General features: G+C 35.9%; 1 protein-coding gene across 4 annotated transcripts in view; it reads right to left on the reverse strand.

The window, feature by feature from the left end:
• USH1C (USH1 protein network component harmonin) overlaps nucleotides 1-17,458 on the reverse strand; it is a 55,610-nt gene that overhangs the window by 33,250 nt on the left and 4,902 nt on the right. For all 4 annotated transcript variants that reach the window (XM_034416959.3, XM_034416958.3, XM_087879647.1 and 1 more), the window contains exons 2-11: nucleotides 17,330-17,397; nucleotides 14,243-14,386; nucleotides 13,264-13,402; nucleotides 7,534-7,642; nucleotides 7,188-7,212; nucleotides 6,655-6,712; nucleotides 4,483-4,586; nucleotides 3,457-3,541; nucleotides 2,056-2,115; nucleotides 191-247 (exon numbers count right to left, since the gene is read on the reverse strand). In XM_034416959.3, the coding sequence (XP_034272850.1) occupies nucleotides 191-247; nucleotides 2,056-2,115; nucleotides 3,457-3,541; nucleotides 4,483-4,586; nucleotides 6,655-6,712; nucleotides 7,188-7,212; nucleotides 7,534-7,642; nucleotides 13,264-13,402; nucleotides 14,243-14,386; nucleotides 17,330-17,397 (849 nt within the window). The remainder of the gene's footprint in view (nucleotides 1-190; nucleotides 248-2,055; nucleotides 2,116-3,456; nucleotides 3,542-4,482; nucleotides 4,587-6,654; nucleotides 6,713-7,187; nucleotides 7,213-7,533; nucleotides 7,643-13,263; nucleotides 13,403-14,242; nucleotides 14,387-17,329; nucleotides 17,398-17,458) is intronic.

Genomic DNA, 17,458 nt, shown 5'->3' on the forward strand with positions numbered 1-17,458 from the left:
CCGATGTCATCAAAACTTGCACAGAAGAGCGCTCACGCAGCCCCACTGCAAACCCGTAGTAAAGGTAAGTAGAACCCACCCCTGATCCCAAGATATGTGCTTTGAGTGTGTTTCATTTCTTACTGCTGTATACAGCAACCTTTTGACTTTTCACAAGTCTTTTGTTGATTGCTATGACATTAATACTTACAGCTCCAGTTACAACAGTGATTGTCAGGGTTTGACTGCTTTTCAACACCTTCACAGCCTGGGGGAAAAAAAAAGAAAGAAAAGGGAGGTGATGACAGAAAAATTAAACTGTAAAATCTAAATATTGTAAAAGTCTACAGGACTAACAGTGCAGTTAGAATGGCTTTTTAGTCTTCTCAATATGGTATTCTTTCAGTTATTATTCTAGAAAATAGGGGAACCTACCTAATTCTAATTCCAGTCATTTGTCATAAACACTGTTGCAAAAGAATTTCTTTTGAGCATTTTCTTCAAGCAACATGATACAATTACTTTAGGAACTTCAAACAAAAAATAAAATGTTGTTATTTTAACCACCTAGAGATGATTTTGCAGTTTTGAAATCAGTACTGAGTTTTATGCAATTTTGTGCAGAATACAAAGGGAGTAATTCCCAAGTAAATATGTTAGGATTGCAAGTGTACAGAATGTTTGACAAAGCTGACATATCTTTTTTTTTTTAATGAAGTAAAGTCCATTTCTCTAGTCTAGTTCAACATCTTTGATTAATTTTTAGCAGATAAAATTCTAAATGGTAGCTATAGTGATGTGGCAATCAATGGGCTTGAATCAATCAGTTGTATATTTATATTATATTTTATTCAAAAGAACATTTAATAATTTATTAAGTTTATATGCCATCTGACTCCCAGTTACCCTGGACAGTTCACAATGGTTAAACATTTTAAAAACAAAGAACAATATGGTAAACATAACATGAGGCCCAGAAATGATACGGTGAAATCAATTGAGTCCAATCCTTTATTTGCTTGCAGCTAAGGAACAGAATCTTGCAAACTAAAGTTATAATAGCACTTAGCACTAGTGCTTAGGCTTAAATACCACTTCACAGTGCTTTACAATCCTCTCTAAGTGGTTTACAGAGCCAGCCTATTGCACCCAACAATTTGGATCCTCATTTTACCCACCTCGGAAGGATGGAAGGCTGAGTCAACCTTGAGCCTGGTGAGATTTGAACTGCCAAATTACAGGCAGCTGGCAGTCAGCAGAAGTAGCCTGCAGTAGTGCATTCTAACCACTGCATCACCATTGCTCTTATATATAATCTTATACAATCTCTATAATCTTCTAATCTATTAGAGATACTAATCTACGTGAGAGATTCTAAACTATGGCTATCCTAAACCTCTTCCCTACTCTTCCATCTTGGGACTGTGCAGTCTCTTAATCTGGGCTCTCTCTGGAAAAGTTCTGCTTTACCAAAACTGTCCCCCATTGTTCCTGCAGGTGCACATTCTACTACACATAAAATACTACAAGACAAAGGGACATCAAGTCCAGAGGGGAACAGAAACAAAGAAAGGGCCATTTAATCATCCTCTCCAAAGGCCTGATTGAAGGTCTTTTAGGCACTTTGAAATCTTACTAGCAATAGCACTTAGATTTATACAGTATACTGTTTTACAGTGCTTTACAGCCCTCTCTAAGCGGTTTTACAGGGTCAGCATATTGCCCCCAACAATTTGGGTCCTCATTTTACCCACCTCGGAAGGATGGAAGGCTGAATCAACCTTGAGCCTGGTGAGATTTGAACTGCCAAATTGCAGATAACCGGCATTCAGCAGAAGTAGCCTACAGTACTGCACTCTAATCACTGCACCACCATGGCTCATACTATGTGGGAGCTTGAATTTTGGAGGAACTTCATGCTCCCACCCCGAGAGCAGATACTGCTACAGAGAAGGTGAGCTTCCAGAGTCCCGATAGCTGCCAGAATGAACTGCTTGGGAAGATGCAATGGAAAACAGGAACAGTCCCTCAAGTAACCAGATCCTATGTCATGTAGGGTCACTTGGTTTTAATTACCTCCTTATGATCCATATTAGAGAAGTCTGTACCATTTACTTCAACAATCTGATCACCAACCTAAAAAAAAACAATCAACAAAAGTGTTGAATATTTTTTGTACACTTCTTAGTATAGTAAATGGTGGCCCATTCCTTGCTTTGGAAAACTCTTGAAATAAGACAGATTCTTAAAGCTCTACTCTTCACTGTCCTTTCTCCCGTTAAAACATATATGTGCATGCACAGATCCACATACCCACACAGTTTTAATGAAAGAAGGTTAATACTGGAATACTCAGCTTCCCAGGAGCTACCTAATTTATCTTTGATTATCTTATTTAGTGTCACAATTCAATATTTAAGAGATGAACACTGCAGAATTTTCTATTCAATGAAATCTGATAATATTATTAGTTCAATTTATTAGTTCAATTAATTCAATTAGTTCAATTAGTTCAATAGATCCCCTTGCTTTCAAATTGTGGTGTTGGAGAAAACTCTTGAGAGTCCCATGGACTGCACAGAGATCAAATCAGTCAATCCTAAAGGAAATCAATCCTGACTGCCCTTGGGAAGGACAGATACTGAAGCTGAAGCTCAAATACTTTGGCCACCAAATAAGAACAGAGGATTCACTAGAAAAGATCCTGATGTTGGATGAGATTGAAGGCAAAAGGAGAAGGGGACAGCAGAGGATGAGGTGGTTAGATACTGTGATTGACACAATGAATATGAATTTGGGCAAACTCTGGGGACAGGAAGCCTGGCATACTATGGTCCATATTGTTCAGATTTAGTGACTGAACAACAACAAACAAAATAGATCTCCTTTGAGACTGGATCTTTTCCCCTTGTGTCAAAAAAGTTTTTATTTATTCTGGCAGATCAAATGAAAGGTATGAAATGCACCCTTTGCTTGGAAAAATGTGATTTCCTATATTTGCTTGCATTGGGGGTAAGGGAGACCTCCTGCTTTTTCTCCTTCTTCCTCTTTTTCTTCTCTTGAGTTCTTTTCAACTTGTCTGCAGAGCATTAGAGACTTAAAAATTTCAAAACCATACAGCTCCAGGAAAGGTAAGTGAATTGCTTAATCTAATCCATGAGAATAGATCATTTCAATGCAACAAGATAGATGTATATAATTATCAGAATTTTCTTAAACTGTTCATTATTTACTTTAACTTCTGGGACAGGTGACTGAATTCTCCTCCGCCCTTATTTAATTAACTGATAATCTGTATTTACACTAGCAAATGGTCCTCAACATGGCTAACAATTATGGTATAAAATATACTACATTCACCTGCAAGTTAAAAACCAATTTCACAAACCAAACTTTTTCTGATTAGAGAAAAACCATTTGACCTTCTTCCAGATTAAACATTTCCATGCAATTAGATTTTGTATGGTTTATATTCACCTCCAACCCTACTTCAGCAGACAAAGAATTTGGTTTAACGTTGCTTATGAAAATGCCAGGTTTTTGTGTAGGGCCACTGGAAATACTGGAACAAAACATGAAAGAAATAAAATCAATTAATTAATTAATGGCAATCATATCAAGAATAGACTAATCATATTCCCCTCTCTACAATCTTCCTATATACCAAATCTAATCTGGTAGGTTGGGATTTTTCTGAAAAAGGATAAGAAAGCAAAATATTAACTTTCTTCATTTTACAGTACATTAGAATAAAACGAAGAACTTTATTGTGATTGCATCACACAAATGTTTTGTTTGGATCTATATCTATGAATAGATAAAATTCAGTGAAGATAATTAAAGTGTTCTAATCCATATGAAAAGAAAACAACTTTTACAATGAAGTGACTCTTTACCTCTTTTCAAGTCATAAATCAGTAATTAATAAAAATGTCCACAATGACATGAGTCAAAGACCAAAGAACTGAGATGCCAATCCAGAAGGCAGACATGGTATTTGTAGTTTATCTCTGCTTTAGGGCTTAATAATTTGTACCAGCATTTTAAACAATAAAAATGCCAAAATCAGTTCTTTTAATACTTAATGATTTATATGTGAAAGCAAAATAATGTTTAACAGGACTGTGCAGCACTTCATATTCTGATCCCAAAAATATTTTGAAGTACTGGACCAGGCCTGTCAAACTGGCGGCCTGCAGGCTGGATACGTCACGTGCAGACCACGCCCATCCTGGCTCCGCAAAGACAAAAAAGGTCGCGATACATCATGATCCGGCCCGTAATGCTATCGAGTTTGACATCCGTGTACTAGACTATGAACACAGAACCCTTCTGTAACTCTTTGCTTCTTTTCCCAGAGCCACTTCAAAGCATCTTTTTGGAATCAAATCCAAAGCTCTGCACGTGTATCAAGTTTAATTGAAATTAAATGAAATTAATGGCTCATTCCCACTAACTACATTTTCTTGGAGAAACAAGTGACAAGAAAACGCTGTAGCTCACCTGCATCCCATGCCCTTTGTACCAATTAGGCTAATGAAAACCTTCTTTTCTTTATGATGTTTTCCTCCGGATGATGCAAGACCTGCAATGCTGTTTTGACCATCCTAAGATAAGAGAGAACAGGCTAATTGCTAAACTGCAATTAGTTAAATAGAGAAGTTATCCCACTGCCTACCTCTCCCAATTCAAATGGAATCTAAGTTTAATAAACATCTGCAATCCAGGCTAAAACACAAGCTCTAGACGATCCGTTTACTCATATTGGAAAAATTAGGCCTGAGATTAGGAGAATGGGGCAGTTGCTTAAGAAGATAGCACAGAGAGGCAGTAATAACAACTCCATATCTGTTCACCTCTGCTGGAGAACAGATGTGCATGTTCCAGATAATCTGCTTTTTATTACAAGGGGAAGTTTTTATCCCATCTTCTTGTCTGAACCTATATTCAGCGGCAACCAAGTTGGTATGGGGGCAGATCATTTTCACCTGAGCCACCAAATTGCCTTAGGTTGACTCCTTTTTTTTTCCTTTGGCATTATCCCATATGCTAAATATATTCTAATCTATATATTTGGGAGGACCTTTTTTTTCAAAACAGAAAACAATAGGGAGAAAACTGTTTTTTTAAAAAAACCAAAAATCCACAACTCTAGGGAAGTCTCAGAGAGGATGGAATGCTACCTGGGAAGGGGTTGGCGGTATGGAAATAAAAAACAACTATGAATGGAATTTGGAATGGAGTAAATGGAGTAAAGAAAAGCTGATTAAGGTCATTCAACAAAGCATAATTTGTTGAAGCTCCCGTGTAATATACACATATTACATCAATAACAGAATGTTGTGATATGATGCTTTTCAGACTAGCATGGTTATCTCTCATTCAGTTATCAAAGTAATTCTATAGTCTTAGCCTTTCTAAATTTCAAAAGTGGCTACGTTAAGCATTTTGGAAGCATTTTCAAAAATCAAAACACAAGTTAATACATATTATCATAGATATAACTGCTTCAGTGGTGGATTGCCCCCCCGGTTCTCACCGGTTCTATAGGCTCCGCCCACTGACCCGGACGTCATCAGAAGGAATCTGCGCGCGTGGGCACGATGTGAACCGGTAGTAAAGGTAAGTAGAACCCACCCCTGAACTGTTTCCACAAAAATGATATTATTATTATTATATTATTATTATTTGATATAACCCGTAAAAGTGAAACCTGAATACTCTAAGATTTTTTATTCTGTTCCATCCTGTCACTTTAACTGTGTTATCAATCCTCAAGGTTGTAATAGTCAGCTTTGCATGCCCGCTGCCAAACTCAGTTCTCATCAGGTTATATTTATGGGAAGGATGAATCTTAAGGGTTTCTATTACCTAATCTTCATTTTAGTGTGCATTTTAGCTAATAAAACTAAATTTAGTGGAGATTTGTTTCTCACTGTTTATCATACAAAGTTTATCCCATCATATTTTCAGAACATATTACAGTAAGAAAGACTGGTTGGTCAAAACTTACTTTAAAGCCGCATCTTCCCATTCAGACTTTTAGCCATTATAGCCAATCTGCTTTTTAAAGGATCATTTAATCTTTGGAGGCTATTTAGTAAGCATTTTCTTCAGCCAGTTCCAAGTTCTCCTATCTGGGCACCCTCCAGATAGTTGACCTTTAAGTCATATAAAGGTTGAAGTACACATACTTGGATGGCACCCAGATTTGAATGGCTACAACAGACTAGGCGACAAACTAGTCACTTAGCAACAGACATTTTATCAGGCTACCTTTACAGGTTTCATCCCAATTAGCTATTTTTGTAATACCATCATGTTTTTTAAAACATTAAGAGTTGGTTGCAGAATTTTCATTGCCCCTCCTAGTATTTTAATCGTGTAGATTTCAATATGAGGGAAGGCACTGTCTATTTCTATGAAGCTGTTAATTGCAACATCAAAAACGGAAGCTTGCACTCAGTAAAAAAAAAAAAAGGTCTAAATCTGCCTCATCCCATTGAACAACTCAGCAGTTTCCAGACATTTTTAATATCAACTTTTGTCAGTCCCAATCAGTGAGTCCAGTGGCAAGGAACATGAGTGCAAAGCATCTGTAATGAGGACAGGTGTTTTAAAAAGAATTTTAAGACCACAGGATATAATTTGTGATAGGTTGAATGGGCATCTTACCCCAGGATTAGATACAAACTGATCTACATATTGCCACTTGAGAGGTTCATCTGGGGAACTAAAATAAAAGATATGAAGATATGAAGTTAGAACAATTAATCAGTGGAACAACTTGCCTCCAGAAGTTGTGAATGCTCCAACACTGGAAGTTTTAAAGAAAATGTTGGATAACCATTTGTCTGAAGTGGTGTAGGGTTTCCTGCCTAGGCAGGGGGTTGGACTAGAAGACCTCCAAGGTCTTCTTGCCTTTTGACTCTTGCCTTTATGTTACCTTCCAACTCTTGTTATTCTATGTTTCTATGTTTCTAAGATGACAAGATGTAAGATTGATACGTATCAAAATCAAATCAACGCCTACTAGGTGATTTACTAATCTCTGATATCTGTATTACAGCATGTATAACGCTATGCAGTCTTTTAGATTTTTGTAGGTGAACCTTTTTTTAACCAACTGAAAAATACAACTGAAAATTACTACAGTATATGTGATCTACACTGTACATAAAAGATATGTTTTCAGAAAAAAGCATTACCTTTTAACGGGTATCATCCCAACATCTGCAATGAAATCATATTTAAAGGTGATTAATAAAATGTTCAGATTTATCTTATCTAATTAACATAAAATTATATATCATATATCAGTTTGATCTAGTGGCTAAGGCACCAGACTAGAAACCAGGAGACTGTGAGTTCTAGTCCTGATTTAGCCATGAAAGCTGGCTAGTTGACTGTCCCTCAGTCCAACCCACCTCACAGGGTGGTTGTTGTAGGGAAAATAGGAGGAGGAAGGAATATTAAGTATATTTGTCACTTTGAGTTACCTATAAAGTAATAAAGATGGAATAAAAAAAAATCTCAAAGCAATGGTGTACTTACGTCGCACTTTTATAGATACTGTTTTCTTTGTGCGTATAAGATTGATGACTTCTTCATGAGTGCATGAAGAAATAGAGTAACCGTTTATTCGAACGATCTCATCTCCAACCTTAAATAAAAAGCAATCAATCAATCAAAATTCAATAGCATATTTTAGCAGAAATATACAGTTGCAAATCAACACTGGAAAGAAGTTGCTTCTGGTACAGAGGGAGACAATTTCCATTATGAAATGGATAGAATGCATAAGAAAAAAAATTGCAAGCCACATAAAGTCCCTTAAACACGCCGTAGCTGATTATGTTTGCTGAGGAATAAATAACTGGCTCTACAAGCCTAACCTTCATTCAATTTCTTTATAGTACATTGGTGGATCCTGGATGTAAATGAAATTTTCAGAACATAAAATGGCTGCCATAGCAGGGCCTACTCTTCTCAATATGTCTGCCATTGTGGTTGTGCCTTATAAGTTATCTAGCTTTTTATTACTTTTGTTACCATACAAAACATGAAGGTAACATAAAGGCAAGAGTCAGGGAAGAAATTCCTAATCCTTGGAAAAAGTGAACGCTATCAATTAGATACTATTACTGATAACTCAATTATGATTTTACAAAATCTAAAAAGTGCTATTACTGACAGATGTTGCTGGTGAAATGATATCTGTTAGGTCATAAAGAAATGAATGTGACTGAGTGAATAAAGTTACTAAATACATTTACTGTATCTACTAACACTGAGCTGAGTTTACTCATGGACAATTCCATAGGAACCTACTATCTCTTATCTCTTCCAGCTCCTCTCCTCCCATCCCCATACCATTATCCAAATTTGTTCAGAAGAATACCATGGGTCATAGACCAAGGACCAGGGGTGAAATCTGGCAGGTTCAGGCAGGTTTTGGAAAACTGGTAGTGGAAATTTTGAGCAGTTTGGAGAACTGGCAAATACCACCTCTGGCTGGCCCCAGAGTGGGCTGGGAATGGAGATTTTGCAATATCCTTCCCCCAGGAGTGGGAAGGGAATGGGGATTTTGCAATATACTTCTCCTAGAGTGGGATGGGAATGGAGATTTTGCAGTATCCTTCCCCTGCCAGGCCCACCAAGCCACACCCACCAAGCCACACCATGCCCACTAAGCCACGCCCACAGAACCGGTAGTAAAAAATTTTGGATTTCACCACTACCAAGGACTGTAAGTGTAAATCATTGAAAATGACCAACCCCACATTTCTAATAACAGAAATACTGACTGCATCAAAATGGCTTCCATAAAGGAAAGGTACCCTTCTATTAGAGAAGGATAACTCTAGAACCCTGCACCAGACTCGTATATTTAATTATAATATAGGTTTCAATTTTTTTTCTGAAAGAGCAATATTTTTCTACGAAAAAAACATTTTCTTTGGAAAATAGTGAACAGTACCCTCAACACAGCATTTCCAAGAAAAGTAGACCGTATTGAATGGAGACAATCTACAACAGCACAACCCATCCAGTGGTGGGATTCAAATAATTTAACAACCGGTTCTCTGCCCTAATGACTGGCTGGGTGGGCGTGGCCATGGTGGGCATGGTCAGGGGGTGTGACAGGCATCACTTGGCCTCCTGCACCCCCCTGGGAGCAATAATGGGACATGGGGGATGCTCTGCCCCCCCCCCCCGTGTCCCGTTTTGGGCCCAGGAGGCGTCCCTGGGGGGCTTGGGGACACCTGGAAGGAGCGGGGCAGAGCCAGCAATTTAACTACTGGTTTGCCCGAACTGGCTCAAACCAGCTGAATCCTACCATTGAACCCATCCCTTTATGTTAATGAATTACATAATAGGCACGGATTGCAAGGGATCACGTATGCTGCACTAATTTCCTGCTGCTGCAGAAAAGCTTCTGAAGAATGGACCTTTGGCATTCCATGCAGTAAAAAGTTGGATCTCTTCTCCCATACATTAGTTGGGATCATTTCTTCCATACATTAGTTAAAAGATACACCGTTGATACACTGTTGGCAATGAATACAACTATAAAAACTTTTCAGTATCTTGGGCGTCACATGGAACTTCACATGAAAGCTGTGATGCAGCTGATTTAGGAACCTGAATTATATAGAGCAATTTTGTAAATTATCCCGATGCTAGGTAATGTATTATTGCCCCTGACTCTGCAAATATCATTTCCCCATGCCCACGTTTATCCCAAGAAACAATTATTGATCCCTTTTTATTTTATTTGTTCCTCTTCCATCTTATCTGATCCTCTTGTCACCCTTAGACTAACTAGACTAGCCATTTTTTCCCCACCAAAGCTCAAAACCTGTCTCACAAGCATTACAATATTTTGCATCAGAGCTAGCATTCATATTATTTAGCGTTGCTTATTTATAAAATCCTGACATGATTGTGCTTGAAAATAAAGTGAAAGACAAGTAATTCTGCAAATGTCAATAATATATAATCCTTTAAAAAATGCTGAAGGTTACAAAGTGGTAAAAGGAAATGAGAGAAAAGGACATCATCAACAGATTTGGTTTTTACTAATTTTTTACAAATTACAATTAATATGTATTCTCTCAAGCATGACTGTTACAGTTATGCAACTGATAATTTGGAAGACCTATCTTCTTGTTGATTACTTATTTATTCATGCTATACAGTTATTTAAACACAAAGGAATCTGCTAGAATGAATTAGGTAGCAACTATGTAGGGCATAGAATATTTTAGTTTAGATTCAAATTGTTATTTGTGGACCAGGCTGAAATAATGAACAATTGGCTCCACAAACGTTACAATGATATGATTGCTCCATCTACTGGGCAAAATTCTTATTGCTATTAAGCCTCTTCCCCACCCACTGCCATCCCCTTTTCTTTTAAGCACAAATCTCTAATAGGGAAATGTGATGCTGTTATTAATTAATTGATTTTTAAGACAACTGTAAACTGCCCAAATTCATGTGAATTAATTCAGATTCAACTGAATTAATAAATAAATAAGCCCATGGTTACAATGATGTAAGGCAGAGCAAAGAGACATTGCACTTGCTATATGAATACAAGTAGTCCTCGACTTAACAACATAGTGACCTTTCAAAGGTCACTTAGTGACCGTTCAAAGTTATAACGACACTAAAAAAGTGACTTATGACCATTTTTCACACTTATGACCTTTCTAGCATCCCCATGGCCATGTGATCAAAATTCAGATGCTTGGCAACTGGTTCATACTAATGACCGTTGCTACGTCCCAAGGTCATGTGATCTTCTCACAAGCAAAGTCAATGGGGAAGCCAGATTCACTTAACAACCGTGTTACTAACTTATCAGCTGTGGTGATTCATTTAGCATCTGTGGCAAGGAAGGTCATAAAATGGGGCAAAACTTACTTAACAAACATCTCACTTAACAACAGAAATATTGGGCTCATTTGTGGTCGTAAGTCGAGGACTACCTGTATCCTGTTGATCAACAATTTAATAAAGGCAGACAAACTAAGAGTAATCTGTCCTTGTTATATTTGGATAATAAGTTTTGCTACCATTTAATAATCATCCTTCAGAAGCTAATTTTGAAAAACTCCCACTCCACACTTTGACAACTCTTTTCTATGACTATAATCTCTACAGGTTTCTGTTTAGTTTTTGTTTTTAAAAACAGAGGACATGGTTAAGAGTGGTGATGATGGTTAAATTGCTATTGCTATTGCTATCATTACCGTAAAAGAAACAATGAACAAGCTTGAGTTCTCAGGTGTTTTAGAACGGAGGGAATTATAAGGTAGAATATGCCTTCTTTATGTACTAAATTCTATGTCCAAGGAAATACTTTTTGGAAACATTTTATGTCTTGCATTTTCAGCGTGTATTAAGCTGCTTGTGTTATTACTGAAGAACTAGGGAGCTAAAAGGAAAAGTATCAAACAGAAAATGCTTTGTTTTGGCTTTTGAAAACAGTCTCTTTAATAGCTGGACTATAGGAAGCAGAACTGTGGTGGTTTCAAATTTTCTATTTTCTCATTTTGCTGTACTTCTATTATCCATAATAACTTCCAACTCCTTTTAGCCCACAACATCCTCAAAGATATCTGTATCTGGGAGAATAGCTAGAAGAATTTTTGAAAAGGTGAATGACATGAAAAGGCTAAATACTTATCTATTCAGAAAAAAAAAAAAAATGAAGACAACACAGGAAAATAGGTCAGAGCTAGAAATGTTCCTGAGTTACAGATACATATGCGGGTAGTTTTAGCAGTATAGAAAACTTTTTAATTTCTCATAGATGAATCAAAACAGTATGTAAAAAAGGAGAAGAAACTGATACTCATTACTTTTCTCAGACCACATTTTTTCCAGCTTAGAAAATGTGTGGAGATTTAATGAAATAATGTAGATGGATGAAATTTCAGAAGCATTTGGCATTATCATGAGACAGCAATTTAGAACAATGGGCCTCCTGTCAACTTCTTTTATTTACTTGTTTTCAGAAAGTTTCAGATATGTCCCTCAGAGATTATTATGAACACAGTTTATGTTAATACTTAAAATCACATATCAACAAAGTCAGGTCAGCAACTATGTTTGATGCAGATTCCTAACAGCTTTTTAGAAATTTTTGATTATAATACAAGGAAAATTTAATATTTGTTAACATGCTTTCTATTTAAACATTTGGATTTGTTCTTCTTTTGGGCTTTTCTTGAGTTAGTTTATGAGTTAATATATAATATTCATGGTTTTCTAAACTATTAAAAATATAAATGTGTGTAAGTTTATAAGCCGTTGCTTTCATGTAATAAACAACATTTGGGTGTGCTTCTCCTTCCCTCTTTGAGTAATAGAAAGTCAAATTCTTTCCCAGCATATAGAACAAGGGTGTTAAACTCAAGGCCCGCAGGCCGGATCCAGCCCGTGGGGTGCTTAGATCTGGCCCATGGCGCTGCCCTGGAAACAATGAAGGACTGGCCCGCGGTGCCTCTGCCAGTGAAAACGGAGCTTGGGAGGGCTGCAGGTGGCCCTCCCGAGCTCCGTTTTTGCTGGCAGAGGGTTGCAAGAGGCCATCCCAGCTGAAAATGGAGCTCAGGAGTCCATTTTCGCTGGCAGAACGCTCAGATCACCACAGACTCCCCCTGACAAGAGTGATGTCACACTGGCCAAACCCACCCTGCCCCGCCCAACGTCAAATACAACCCTGATGCGGCCCTCAAAGAAATTGAGTTTGATACCCCTGATATAAAAGATATTCAAAGAGATATAAAGTTGCGAATACAAATGGTCACTTTTGTATCTGCTAGCTTGACTTGATTAACATAATCAAAGGCCCTTTTATAATCATTGAAGTACATATGGACTTTTTTGATAGTGTTTGACTTTCTCAATTATTTAGCATCAGCAATATTGTCTCTTGTTCCTTGGCCTTTACTAAAGTCAGATTTGAATATCTGACATCTTTTCCACATGGGGTTCTAATTGTGTTGCATAACTATTAATCTTATTTTGCTAGCATGTGAAATTAAAGATATTGCATGATAGTGTCCAACTTGTTAAGTATCCATTCTTTTTTATTGGTATATAGAGTGATCTCTTCCAATTTGTTGGCCATTGTGTCATTCTCCAGATTTGCTGGAATAGTTTGATTACAATCCTACAAATTTTTCTTCTGATAAGGGTTTTTCTTCCTAAAATGCATTTTGGTTATGGTACCTGCAAGAGTTTTAGCTATATATATATATATTGCTTCACCTGAAGTCCAACATTGTCTGCTTGTCCTCCTTTTATTAGCTGTGAAATAAACAGGCCACAAGCAAATTCAGCACCTCCTCGCACACTTATTCCAAGGCCTTCAGGATGCAGACGATCCAATCTCACTTCTTTCAGTTTCCTGTAGAAGTTGTAATATCAAATAATTTACACTTGCATCATAAAAGTTCCTATAAATCAAACATATCTATCTTTCCTTTGTAATTAGGTTCTAAGCTTTCAAAGAGTACAAGATATATGTCTCAAATTTCATTATTCAGGCTTTCAATTTATTTTGTTTTATTATTTTTTTGGGTTTCTATGCTAGTCCAATCTCATTAATTTGTGGCAAGGATACAGAAAGTTATCAACAACTGTTTCAGCTCTTGTGCTGCTATAGAAAATTTTTATTTAGCAAATATGTATATTGCAAAATGCTTTCTTCTTCATGTTCATTAATCTTTGGCTATTGATTTCATTATTGGATGATATTTTAAAAAACACACACATTTTCCAACGTGATCTTCTCATTGCTCTTCACCAGCTCTCTAAAGACAAAACACATTAACTGTGTTTTCTAAGGGAGCAGGAATAGATTTGAACTAGGAAAGAAACTCCTTGATTGAGTTGTTAATGCGTTTCTCATAATAGGAGTTTTGTGATAAGAATTTATTATGGATTTTGGTTAGAGTTTAATCTGATGTTTTGCAATTTTTTTTGAAGTAAACAGATAGCAGAGGGAAGAGGAAGCTAGATCTGTCGTCATATTTTATAATCAGAAAAAGATAAAAAGGAAAGGTCTCCAATGGTTCTATAGTTTATAATAAAAATAATTAGTTATTTGAAAAGTGTGCTTTGATATTAAATGTAGTTATACAGAACACTGTTCAGAATGACCATATATAGTGTGCTCTGAGTTTTTATATAAGGATTAGCTTTTATGTGCTTTTTTCCCATAGTCAAAAATATTGTTCAACCTTACCTTGTTCGTTTAGGTGTCAACTGATCATATTCCACTTGGTGTTTTAATGGGATAAGAGGACAAATGGCCTCAAACAATGGTAGTCGACTGGGATCATTGATTACATACTTCAGATCACCAACCAATACTGGAAGATTCATTGATCTACAGAAGTTGGGAAGCTTGTGTTAGTCTGCCATAATAAAGAGCTTCCCTAAGCACTTATAACACTTGACAAAATGTTAAAGCAGGTGATTACTATCTTAATAACATTTGTTACTTGGAAAAGGGGCTACCAGACTCCTTCTGATTTTTGGATCTACAGAATAAAATTGTGGAAAGTTATAAAACAAATCTGATAATGTATTTAGCATAGTATGTGGCATTGGCTAATAACTGTTCCTATTTTATTAAAAAAAATATAGGAAAGCCTCAAGTCAGAGCTGTCAAACTCCCGGCCCATGGGCCGGATGCGTCACATGCTGGCTACGCCCATGTCCAGTTTAGCGAAGAGGAAAAAAAGTCCCAGTATGTCACGTGATGCTGCCGTGACAACGTGAGTTTGACACCCCTGCCTTAAGTGATCAAATCACTGATGAGCAGCAGAATCTACCATGTATTAGTTCATCTTATAACAACTATCGTATGCAGAATATTAAGTTTTAAGTTATAAGTAGAGTAAATGGTAAGAATTAACAAATGAAACAAATTATAGAAAAATAGATATGTTATATGAAATGTAATAGATCTGATTGAATTGGTCTATGGATTCAGTGGAAACATGGATGATTTGCAAGACTAGTCTGGTATAGAAAAGTACTATGAACAGCATTGCTGTAAAATTCAACTATTGTGTATTTCTGTTTCCATATCTCATGCCTTTTTTGTTTAACAGTTTATTTTTTACTCCTTTTCTGCACCTTGTACAACTGCTTACTCAAAGAGAAATTTATTTATTTATTGTATGGTACACTCAAAGAGGACTAGCAGAATAGCTATAGGTATAATATTGGTGCATATTCATATATATATATATATACAGTATATATATGTGTGTGAATCTATGCATATATGACTAGTGAAAACTAAGCAAAATGGAAAGTAATGTAAATAAGAAAGAAAGTAATGTGTAATTTAAGTTTCACTTATTTCAATGCAAAATAAATGCAAGCAAGTTTCTTTGGATCAAATCACTTATGTAATTATATGGTTAAACTAGAAAGATATATACCAAATTTTCTGGAAGGAATATTTTGATCATGATAGCTGGAAATCTTTAAAAGTATAGTCTTAACCAGGTTTGGAAAGGTTAAATTCATTCTGTACTGCCTATTCATCTATGTAAAATGTATGTATAATGCATGATGGTACAATCATATTATCACAGATATTGAACAACCTGATAGAATTGCTTGATATACAAGCAGTACATTCTTAATAGCAATCAAATACTTCCAAATAGTCAATTACAAAATTCAATGGAACCTTTAATGGAACAGTAAATAAAGTTGTGTTTTCTGAAATTTTAAAACCAGCAAATGCATGGATTTCGTATGTACTGTTTTCCTCAAGGACAATAGCCATCTATTTATTTTTAAATAAAAATATTTTCCCATTTAATAAGCATTATAGGGATAAACCATGTCCATTTGTGATGCAATAATAAGGAAACAGTATTGGAGTACTTTAAAAATTCATACAATTCTAGTGGCATATATTTTTGAGGATTAGAGTTCATCATGGAGTAGGAATCTAAGTTTCATTTGTATATGAATACAATTGGATCTATATTGGATTCTGTCCAATATACATTCCCTTATGTATATTGGACAGAATCCAATATAGATCCAATCCTGATCCAAGTAATAAAATAAAAAGTATTAATTTTAAAATCCTTGGTAAAGAGATGTCCTTTGGGAAGAACCGAACAGGATAAGGCTAGAAGCAAAAATCAATGGGGACTAATATTGTCAAAGGAGTTACAAATACAGGAGTTTCTCTGTAGGATGCAAAGTATAGCCTCTTGCAGCAAGAGTAAATTCTTTCCCACCTTTTTAAATTATCAATAACATTTCCCAGAATAGGATAGATAAGGATTCAGCAAAGAAAACATGTTCGTACTTCCAGCCACATTTTAAACAATTAACTCATCAGAATTATTTCTTCTCTAAACAGCTGCAGACCAGCTTTTATGAATGGAGAAACAATTACAGTCTCAAGGGAAACCAAAATGAATTAGTAGACAAAAACCATGCCAAGCTATATCTTTGAAGAAAAATCACAAAGAAAACAGCCAAATATTCTGCTGAGGTGGTACAAATTAAACTGTAAACTTCACCTCACCTTTGAAATCTGGAGAAATATTTCCTCTTATTCTATGCAAAATAAAATGGGCTCACGCCTATTTCAATTATTAATGAGTAGAAAATGAAACTATAATTGTATCTTATTAGTATTGAGAAAACAAGGAAACAGAGCAAAAATGGAGTAAGTATTTTCTTGTTGAAGAGGATCTGCTGCACTATTATTTAAATTATATGGTACTTTAAGGATAAAATTATTATTTGTGTATGCATGTATATGTATACATCTAAACACCAACAGCATAATCATTTCATATTTTTCATTTAATGCCTTTGATCTCAATGCTAACACTATTTGAAACCCTTCTTATAGTGCTATATTTCCATGTCCACATCTGTCTGCTACTTCAAAACACCATTTCATAGATCCTATGAAATTAGCTCTGGGAACATGAGCTCATGTTTTAATGCATTTGTATGTTTTTACAGAGCCACAATTCCTATCGAAATATACTGGTGACTTTGTTGTAAATGCATAAATGCGATACATTTAGGTCTACTGAAAGCTATATACAATAAAGCAAAGTTAACAAATGAATTATTTTTTTTCCAAAAAACCATTTGCCTTTTATTTAATAAAACAATTGTTCAAGGAGGTGTTTGATGTTGCTATTAAATACTTTTAATATTTTACTAGTTTACTAGTTAAAATAGAGGGATTCCCCCCCCATATTTACCTATTATCTCCAGCCATGTGCAAAGACACCACAAAAATAAAAGCACTAACTATAACACAAAGACTTACTGGTGGTACATCCGCAGTACATCATACAGATAATCTTTCTCTGCTTCACTATCGATTAAGAGGTCAACCTGAAAAATGAATAATTTCATTATAATTCTGCTCATAAATAGGAAATGCTGAAGATTTTCC

The sequence above is a fragment of the Pantherophis guttatus genome, chromosome 1 (genome assembly GCF_059756535.1).
Source record: "Pantherophis guttatus breed Tessera chromosome 1, ASM5975653v1, whole genome shotgun sequence".
In the NCBI taxonomy this organism is placed as follows: domain Eukaryota; kingdom Metazoa; phylum Chordata; class Lepidosauria; order Squamata; family Colubridae; genus Pantherophis; species Pantherophis guttatus.